This window comes from Pseudophryne corroboree, chromosome 4, assembly GCF_028390025.1.
Source record: "Pseudophryne corroboree isolate aPseCor3 chromosome 4, aPseCor3.hap2, whole genome shotgun sequence".
NCBI lineage: Eukaryota > Metazoa > Chordata > Amphibia > Anura > Myobatrachidae > Pseudophryne > Pseudophryne corroboree.
In genome coordinates this window covers 742,913,024-742,923,412 of record NC_086447.1, presented here as the reverse complement: position 1 = coordinate 742,923,412, position 10,389 = coordinate 742,913,024, and the positions used below count along the sequence as shown (strand labels likewise).

General features: G+C 47.3%; 1 protein-coding gene across 1 annotated transcript in view; it reads left to right on the top strand.

The window, feature by feature from the left end:
• The first annotated feature begins 7,115 nt into the window (after positions 1 to 7,115).
• Positions 7,116 to 10,389, top strand: part of CST7 (cystatin F) — a 66,404-nt gene continuing 63,130 nt past the window's right edge. Inside the window, exon 1 of the mRNA XM_063919793.1 lies at positions 7,116 to 7,247. Within this exon, the coding sequence (XP_063775863.1) occupies positions 7,178 to 7,247 (70 nt within the window). The 5' untranslated portion in view covers positions 7,116 to 7,177. The remainder of the gene's footprint in view (positions 7,248 to 10,389) is intronic.

The following is a 10,389-nucleotide window of genomic DNA, read 5'->3' as shown; positions in this document are numbered from 1 at the left end:
GTTGCCGATTCGTCTTCTTGATCACACTCCTGGGGAAAGTTCAAAACAGGGTACAACTTGCACGGGTTAATACTTGCATTGGTTAACTTATTAACATTTACACAGTTGCTAAGTGTTTGTTTGTTACACCCTAATGCGTCATTCTCCGCAACCAATTTCTCTCCCGATATGTATGGTGGCGGCGGGGCTGTCGCTATCAATTTCTTGATAGGATTAGATCCCGCCGCCAGAGCCAATCCTCTCTGTATTTCACCTTCCTGTTGCCATAACTGCAAATAATCATAATGTTGGATTCGTCTCTTTGATGATTTAATGAGACATATCCTCCTCCTTAAATTTTGCAACACTTCTGGGCTAAAGCTACCTACTCTTGGGAATTTCTCCCCGTCATGCACTGTCATTCTCTCCCATTCATCACATAAAATCTCTGTATGTGAACCATATTTTTCACACATTACGTACCTTGCCGACCCGACTGGTCGGTTTACTGAATCAACCCGAACCGAGGTTGATCGCCCCCTTCCTGAACAATTGGCCCCCATAACTTGCAGGCGTTGCTTTCACCACCTCTGACCTTATTTCAGGGTCTTCAGCGAACCCTTACAAAAACCAAAATGTTCACGATAGGCTGACGGTGGCGGTTTACTGAGTACCCCACTCACTCGCCCACGCCGACCAATACGACCCACACACTGCCTTAGTGCTGGCGTACTCGACCCAGGGCCCCTATGAGCCTCTATTTACTGGAACATGCGAGGGATATCCGCAGAACACTTACTCTTTCCAGTAACTATTGGTTGTTGGACAATTCCTGAGTGACCAGCGAACTTCCCTTCAGAAAATAAAAAATTACATAAATCACATCAGAGTGTACAAATAGTTTTACGACCGGGTTTGTACACAAATGGTACTGGTCAGATTAACTAATGTACACAATTACGTGCGGTACAATCGTTCAGCACATAAGCAACTAATCTTATGTGCTGAGCGACCAGTGGAATCGAAAATTTCGGCTGCGAATTCCTTCAGCCAGAGCTTTATTGGCCTATATGGGTTTTGCACCAACCCCCTGGGTTGTGCCCTTTTTCTCTTTTATGGCAGACTTCTTAGTCTGCTGTACCTGGACCTCCCGGTCTGTAGTATGACCTCCTGGTCTACTATACTCTACTGCTCAAATTTTATGTTTAACCAGAGATGCCTCCCTAGCCACCATGCACTTCACTTACATGTATGTACCTCTGCGAGAACTCGACTTCTTGTGGTTCAACCTGTAAAATTGTATAAACTTATATATACAAAACACTCACTCACCACACGTACACTTTTGCTTCTATTTCTATTTCTGCGCAGAAATTTTCTTTAGACCAGATGTGTTGTGAATTTGGAGAAGGATCTGTTAATCTAAATTTCGGATTTAAAATAGATTTGCGCTATTTATCGCCTGATGTGCTACTTATCGCCTGTTGCGCTATTTATCGCCTGTTGCGCTACTTAAAAATCAACCCTGTCGTGTGACCTGAGTTACGTGGGCGTACCCAGACGCTCCGTTGCGTAATTTACGCTGCGTGCGTCGGCCTTGCGTACGCGAGTCTCAGCCCTTTGTTAGAGACACGTGTATACAAAACCAATGTCCACCGTAACACAACTAACACTTTTATCAATGTAGATGATCCTCGATCGTCTACCGCGCAACACACCAATCTCTCCTTTTACCTTAGGTAGAGTTGCGTGTGGGTTTTACACTTTAACTATGAAATAGCGACAAATCTCTCTTAGCACGTTTTATCAATTATAAAATGGCAAACAGGAGAGTGATATATGAAAATACACGAATGAAAAAGAAATGCAGATATGTGCGTGTGTACGCAAGACAGAAATAAACAGTTTTAAAAGACACTAGCGTGTTGTTCTTACCTCCGGTTCCGGATTCCTTCAGCACCCTTTACTAAGCGAAGCAGACGCTTATCCCGTCAGCACTGCGAAGAATATGATCTCCCGCCCTTTGCTGATGGATAATGTCTGCTGAAATTACCTAGCAGAGATATGTGAAGGACAGGACGAGCCGCCAATTGATAAAGCTAAATATTTATCTTATATAAAACCCTTTATGAGGTCTAAGAACACTGTACGCTATTTACGTATGACGTACCGTAAGGGTACGCTCGTTGCGTAACAATCGCTTAGCCGTGGTCGAGACGCTCAAGCGTCACGTTCGCTCACGGCCAAGAGATCACAGGCAGGCACGCTATTGGCTGCTGACTAACGTAATGGTTCACTATAGCGTAACGGGCGCTGTATCGGGAGCGGGCTGCTCGAGCGATACAGACGCTCACGAGAATACGCTGTTGATATCGGGCACACTTATAGGTGAGCGACTACCGTAATGCTACGCTATCAGCGTAGCGGACGCTCGAGACCACGAGGAGATCACGAGCGGCGCAGACGCTCACAATGTTAAACCTTTATATCTAAACCATAAACAATGAAATATGCTGTAAAACCTTAGTGTAGAGATAGGGTGTAGATGCAACACAGTGTAACCTTATTAACTTAAAAGCTGTTTGAGCGTCACCGACGCTCTGAGAATACTTAACACTATATGAAATACACAGATACCGTGCTTAGGGTCCAACGCCTAATATATATATTATGAATGCTATACTTGCAAAAGAATTAATACAATACAAGTCATACACTACAATATAACATAGACTACCTAACCAGATAACTACACATGAAATACAATACAATACTATTACGTTTAAGGGATTACGAGAGAAAGAGGAGAAGAGAGAGAGAGAGAGAGAGAGAGAGAGATATGGCCCATAACAACAAGGAAAGACAATATGATTGCGGAGAAAACTTATGCACAAAGGAAACGATCGCATGCGCCTCTGGACATCCAGCTCCCGATTTTCAGCATTGATAACCGTTGAAGAGTGAGAGCTGGATGTGATCGGCTTGTCTATTTATGCCCCACACACAATACAATTCAATGGTCCCTACAATCTCATTGTTCATTGGACACAGGAATTCCTCCTCGCATTATAACAAAAGGTCATAGGTTGATTCATACAGGTGGGCCGTGACTATTTCCAACAGCTCAGGTGGGAGGGAAACTGGGTTTCCCGCCGCATGGATAAGTAAGTGCAAATACAGTAAATGTTCATAAACTTCTTATGTCCATAACTATTCGCACGAGCGATTAATCCGCTTCAAACCAACACCGGAATATTGCTAATTAAAAACTCTTCCGATGGATACTAAACACCACTGTATTACTCCTGTCTGACCCTTCGTATCAAACAAAGGGGGATTTCTCTGTTCATGAACATTCTACATTAACCAAACTTTCAGAATCTATCAAAGGGACCATGATCTACAAAATACATTATATAGTGAAAATATGTAACGATTGAGTCGCACGCTACGAACACATGAAACCCACCGTAAATGCACATACCGCGCGCCCGCGGGTGCCCGCAACAGCGAGTATGCGCACGCACGGGAGAGTGCACGCATGCGCAGCGCAGACCTGTGTGAGGTGCAAATATGGCAGTGTGCATCGTGATATTTTTCTGACTTTGACATTGCACAGGTATTAGCGACAGAACGGGTCAGGGTAGGCGGCCAGCAGATGCTGGGCGTCAAAGAGGGAAAAAGCTGCAAGTAAAAGTAATCAAAACAGTGCCGCCAACAGCGCCCCCTACCCTGCAGCGATATGTGCGGTGCCTCTCCCACACACACCTAGTTATGGCCCTGATGGCGATGTAGCGTCCCAGACAACTTACTATAAGAAGACACAAGGAAAGCAGATTGTGAGAGCTGGGACCAAGAGCCCACAGAAAAACACAGAGAACAATAGTCTAGAGCAGTGATGGCTAACCTTGACACTCCAGCTGTTGTTGAACTACACATCCCAGCATGCCCTGCATCAGTTTTGCTATTTGGCTAAAACTGATGCAGGCCATGCTGGGATGTGTAGTTCAACAACAGCTAGAGTGTAGTAACTGACGCAGACTTCACATAATGAACTGGCACCAGGAACGTGTGAAGCAGATATAAATAAGAGCGCTCAGGTGCTGCTCACAGCTGCTGCATCACCTGATTACCACAAACTGTTGGGATACAGGGGGTCATTCCGAGTTGATCGCTCGCTAGCTACTTTTTGCAGCCGTGCAAACGCATAGTCGCCGCCCACTGGGGAGTGTATATTTGCTGTGCAAGGGTGCGATCGCATGTGCAGTCGAGTGGTACAAAAATAGTTTGTGCAGTTTCTGAGTACCTCAGAACTTACTCAGCCCTTGTGATCACTTCAGCCTGTCCAGTCCCGGAATTGACGTCAGACACTCGCCCTGCAAACGCTTGGACACTCCCAGTGGTGCAAGTAGAAAAAATGTCTTACGGGTACTGTGTGCGAAAAAATGGGTGTGGCCAAATGCCACATGGGGCGTGGCCAATGGAAATGGGGGCGTGATACACATATGGGGGAGGGGCAGATACACGTATGACCCCAATAGTGCCAGATACACGTTGCCCCACAGTGCCAGATATACATTGCCCCACAGTGCCAGATACACATTGCCCCACAGTGACAGATATACATTGCCCCACAGTGCCAGATACACATTGACTAACAGTGCCAGATACACATTGCCCCACAGTGCCAGATACAGAAATGCCCCCAGAGTGCCAGATATACATTGCCTCGCAGTGTCAGATACACGTTGCCCCACAGTGCCAGATATACATTGCCCCACAGTGCCAGATACACATTGCCCCACAGTGCCAGATACAGAAATGCCCCCAGAGTGCCAGATATACATTGCCTCGCAGTGTCAGATACACATTGCCCCACAGTGACAGATATACATTGCCCCACAGTGCCAGATACACATTGACTAACAGTGCCAGATACACATTGCCCCACAGTGCCAGATACAGAAATGCCCCCAGAGTGCCAGATATACATTGCCTCGCAGTGTCAGATACACGTTGCCCCACAGTGCCAGATATACATTGCCCCACAGTGCCAGATACACATTGCCCCACAGTGCCAGATACACAAATGCCCCCACTGTGTCAGATATACATTGCCCCCCGTGCCAGATACAGAAATGCCCCTACAGTGCCAGATATGCCCCCAGTGCCAGATATCCCCCAGTGCCAGGTATACATGCCCCCCCAGTGCCAGATATCCCCCAGTGCCAGGTATACATGCCCCCCTGTGCCAGATATCCCCCAGTGCCAGGTATACATGCCCCCCTGTGCCAGATATCCCCCAGTGCCAGGTATATATGCCCCCCAGTGCCAGATATCCCCCAGTGCCAGGTATATATGCCCCCCAGTGCCAGGTATATATGCCCCCCAGTGCCAGATATCCCCCAGTGCCAGATATCCCCCAGTGCCAGGTATATATGCCTCCCAGTGCCAGATATCCCCCAGTGCCAGGTATATATGCCCCCCAGTGCCAGATATCCCCCAGTGCCAGGTATATATGCCCCCCAGTGCCAGATATCCCCCAGTGCCAGGTATATATGCCCCCCAGTGCCAGGTATATATGCCCCCCAGTGCCAGATATCCCCCAGTGCCAGATAGAAATGCCCCCCCAGTGCCAGATATCCCCCAGTGCCAGGTATAACATGCCCCCCCCTCCCCCTCCCCCCCCCTTCCCTGCTCCCCGCTGCTGCTGGCCGCTGCCGTCCTGTGTGAGGGAAGGAGAGCGCAGCCTGTGCCTCTCCTTCCCCTCAGTCTCCGGCGGGTGTCTCACAGTTTAATTCAGCGCCGATCCGTGAGCCAATCAGAGCTCGCACCGCGAGCTCTGATTGGCTCACGGATCGGCGCTGAATTAAACTATGACAGCCGCCGGAGACTGAGGGGAAGGAGAGGCACAGGCTGCGCTCTCCTTCCCTCACATCAGCGGCGGTGCGAGGAGCGGCGGCCCGTCGGTGTGGGTACGGCGTACCCACGGCTAAATTCTTACGGGTACGCCGTACCCACCCGTACCCGCCCACTTGCACCACTGGACACTCCTGACTTTTCCAAACACTCACAGAAAACAGTCAGTTGACACCCACAAACGCCCTCTTTCTGTCAATCTCCTTGCGATCGGCTGGGCAAATGGATTCTTCGTTAAATCCATCGCACAGCAACGATCTGCTTTGTACCTGTACGTCGCGCCTGCGCATTGCGGTGCATACGCATGCGCAGTAGTGGCCTGATCGCTGCACTGCGAAAGACGGCAACGTGCAATCAGGTCGGAATGACCCCCACAGACCAGAGTGTGCTAAAAGCACCAGAGCAGAGAGTGACACGGGGAAGAGTGACTGCACTGGTTGTGACACAGCTGAAAAGCAGCTTTCCCTGTTATCCCTAACACAGCTATTGAAGTAACAGTGATAGCTGACATTCAGCGCATGTGTGACCTGAGATCATGGCCACAGGGCACGAGTTGGGATGGTGACAGAGAGATCCAACCAGATGCCTCTTTGCACCCTGGCCCTTCTTCCCATAGGAAGGAGCAGAGCTCCGGGAACCAATGCCATCTGAAGATGTAATGTGTAGTGTCAGCCTGGGGGCAAACTTTTTACACTTATTGGCCAACTTTCCAACCCAAGTAAACCTCCCGCCTCGTTATAAAGCAAAATCGGCCTGAAAAAGAGCACAGCAGCAACGAGCACTCTGTATTTCATGCTCACTTCTAGGTGGCAGGGGACACAGGGAACCCCTTATAATGCACATGGCACTGTGTAGGTATGCAACACGGTGACATTGGAGATCTTGGTGACAGATCTTCAGTGCTTTTTTCTTTTTTCAGTCAGCACAAATAATATCTAGAGTGTGCAAGTTATTATTTATTATTATTATTATTATTATTAACCGAGGGATTACAAAAAAAGCGTAAAATGACCCTTTTATTTAAAGTCTTCTGGAAAGTCTAGATTTATGGTTTATTTGATAAAGGTATGTTTAGTGCAAATGTGCCTTTTGCAGCCTGTATTAGTGGTCTGAGCGGTTAGCAGGGCTGGTGATTGATAGCAACAGGAAGAGTACAGTAGAGATCTCTCACTAGCCAGAAAGTTTCCACACACTAGTATACTCATCTTCCTGTAAGAGACTGTATAAGTGACTCCCATGAGTGCAACATTCTCATCATCCTCTTCTCTAAGAAGACAACATGTCTACTCCATGGCAGTTTGTGATCCTGTTACTCTTAGGCATGAGCTGTCATGCTGGGACCATCGGTGGTAAGCTTATTACTATGCTATTATACATCTGTAATAGATCACACTCTTATTTGCCTCTATAGATACATAAGCCACAGTATTTACAGGTTGTTTGCTAAAACATACTTCCCAACTGTCCAGTTTTTTGTTGTCCCTCAGTGGGGAGAACAGTTGGGGGGGCTCCTGAGCGGCAGTGAATAGATGCTGTGCACATGCGCACAGTGTCTGTTCATAGAAGACAGAGGTACAGGGGGCATGCAAGCAGGGTCGGACTGGTCCACAGGGGTACCAGGGAAACCACCGGTGGGCCCCACAGCCTGAGTGCCCACTCCTTCCTCTAGGGATCAGGTTCCAGACTGTGCACTTGTATTATACATGGTAGATATGTTGCATTACACTGCAATAGACTATTGTGTATATCAAGCCTCTGTGGAGGCTGGCCCCACCCCCTTTGTAGGCTGGCCACACCCTTAAGTATGGGCCCCTATCATTGCATTCCCCCGGTGGGCCCTTCATGCCCCAGTCCGACACTGCATGCAAGCAGCTCACAGAGTGCTAGGTATGCCCCCTTAGTGATTAAAAAAAAAGGAGGCATGGATTACGATCGCAGCACTCCTGCAAAGCCATGCCCCCTTTTTCATAGGCCATGCCGCCTATGCGGTTCGTGCGGCAGAGTAATCCCTCTTTGCAGACACTTGATGTTGGGAAGTATGGCTAAAGAACTGCAAAGTCAGCTGTAAATACTTGTTCACTAAGTTTTACGGTGGCAAACATCATGTTTTAATTTTGGTTTTACTTTATTGCAATGTGATAGAATTACTTAAAAATCATATATATTAGTCAAGGCAAAATATGTTTGTAAAGAGCCTGAACATAGGAAAAGTTTTATATGAGACTAGTTGTAGGACCCGGCGCTGTCCGGGCATGTTCACGACCAAGCATTGGTCGAAGGGAATTTTGTATGCGGACATCTGTAATATTCTGAAAAACAAGATTAATCATAGTGAAAATCACCTTTTTACTGTGAAGATTTGAATGAGGTTTAAAGGGCTATGCCTAAATTGGCATGTGTCATCACTGTACACTTGCATGTGAATAGCTGCTTGGCTGTCAGCACTACAGATCTTCTGCTCTACGAGGATGGGTCCGAGACGTGTATGCACAATGGAGTTGGTACACTGTTACCGCTAATACCTAATGTGAACAGCGAGCCTCGATGACAGAATATTGGGTCTAATTCAGAGTTAATTGCAGCAGCAAATTTGTTAGCAGTTGGACAAAACCATGGTGGTCATTCCGAGTTGTTCGCTCGCTGCTATTTCTAGCAGAATTGCTAATAGGCTAAAATCCAGCAGTTCTGCGCATGCGTATGCACAGCAGGGTGCACGCGCTAAGCAATTTTACACAAAACTATGCTATTTTACTCACAGGCGAACAAAGCTTTTCAGTCGCTCTGTTGATCGGAGAATGATTGACAGGAAGTGGGTGTTTCTGGGTGGTAACTGAGCGTTTTCCGGGAGTGTGTTAAAAAACGCAGGCGTGCCAGCAGAAAATGCAGGAGTGGCTAGAGAAACGGGGGAGTGGCTGGCTGGGCGTGTTTGTGACGTCAAACCAGGAACTAAAAGGACTGAGGTGATCGCAATCTAGGAGTAGGTCTGGAGCTACTCAGAAACTGCAAGGAAATACTTAATAGCAGAATTGCTAATCTTTCGTTATCCCCATCGTGCAGTGCACATGATTTTGACCAACTGATAACAAATTTGCCTAGAAGTAATCTGCCAGATAGCAGAGCTAAGGAGCTCAATGGCCCTCATTCCGAGTTGTTCGCTCGCTAGCTGCTTTTAGCAGCATTGTACACGCTAGGCAGCCGCCCTCTGGGAGTGTATCTTAGCATAGCAGAATTGCGAACGAAAGATTAGCAGATTTGCGAATAGAAAATTCTTAGCAGTTTCTGAGTAGCTCCAGACTTACTCAGCCATTGCGATCAGTTCAGTCAGTTTCGTTCCTGGTTTGACGTCACAAACACACCCAGCGTTCGCCCAGACACTCCCCCGTTTCTTCAGACACTCCCGCATTTTTCCCAGAAACGCCGGCGTTTTTTCGCACACTCCCATAAAATGGCCAGTTTCCGCCCAGAAACACCCACTTCCTGTCAATCACACTCCGATCACCAGAACGATAAAAAATCCTCGTTATGCCGTGAGTAAAATACCTAACTTTTGAGTAAAATAACTAAGCGCATGCGCTCTGCGAACATTGCGCATGCGCAGTAAGCGACTAATCGCAATATAGCGAAACTCGGCAACGAGCAAACAACTCGGAATGAGGGCCAATGTACCAGAACTGAATCAAGTTTTTCTAAAACAGATCCCCACATCTCCTATAGATTTCTTTGTAATGTGGAGCTGCTTTCAAGTTATCTGCATTATGCGGTCTTGCAGCTATTATGAATTGCAGTTTTGTACAGTATTTTGTTGTTAATTGGCTGCAAACTATAAGCAACAGCAATCAGTAGACATTACATGTTTTTTGTAGCAGACTCCTGACCAAATATTCTGACATAGTAAAATCCACAATGTTTGTAGCTTATAGTATGTGCTAGAGATGAGCGGGTTCGGTTTCTCTGAATCCGAACCCGCCAGAACTTCATGTTTTTTTTCACGGGTCCGAGCGACTCGGATCTTCCCGCCTTGCTCGGTTAACCCGAGCGCGCCCGAACGTCATCATGACGCTGTCGGATTCTCGCGAGGCTCGGATTCTATCGCGAGACTCGGATTCTATATAAGGAGCCGCGCGTCGCCGCCATTTTCACACGTGCATTGAGATTGATAGGGAGAGGACGTGGCTGGCGTCCTCTCCATTTAGATTATAAGAGACTGAGAGAGATTTACTGGAGCTGACTAGGAGGAGTACTGTTACTGTAGAAGTGTAGAGACTGAGTGGAGAGAGTTTACTAGTGAGGACAGTGCAGTTTACTTTATAATCCGTTCTCTGCCTGATAAAAGCGATACACAGCACACAGTGACTCAGTCACATACCATATCTGTGTGCACTGCTCAGGCTCAGGCCAGTGTGCTGCATCATCTATTATCTATATATAATATTATATATATCTGTCTGACTGCTCAGCTCACACAGCTTATAATTGTGGGGGAGACTGGGG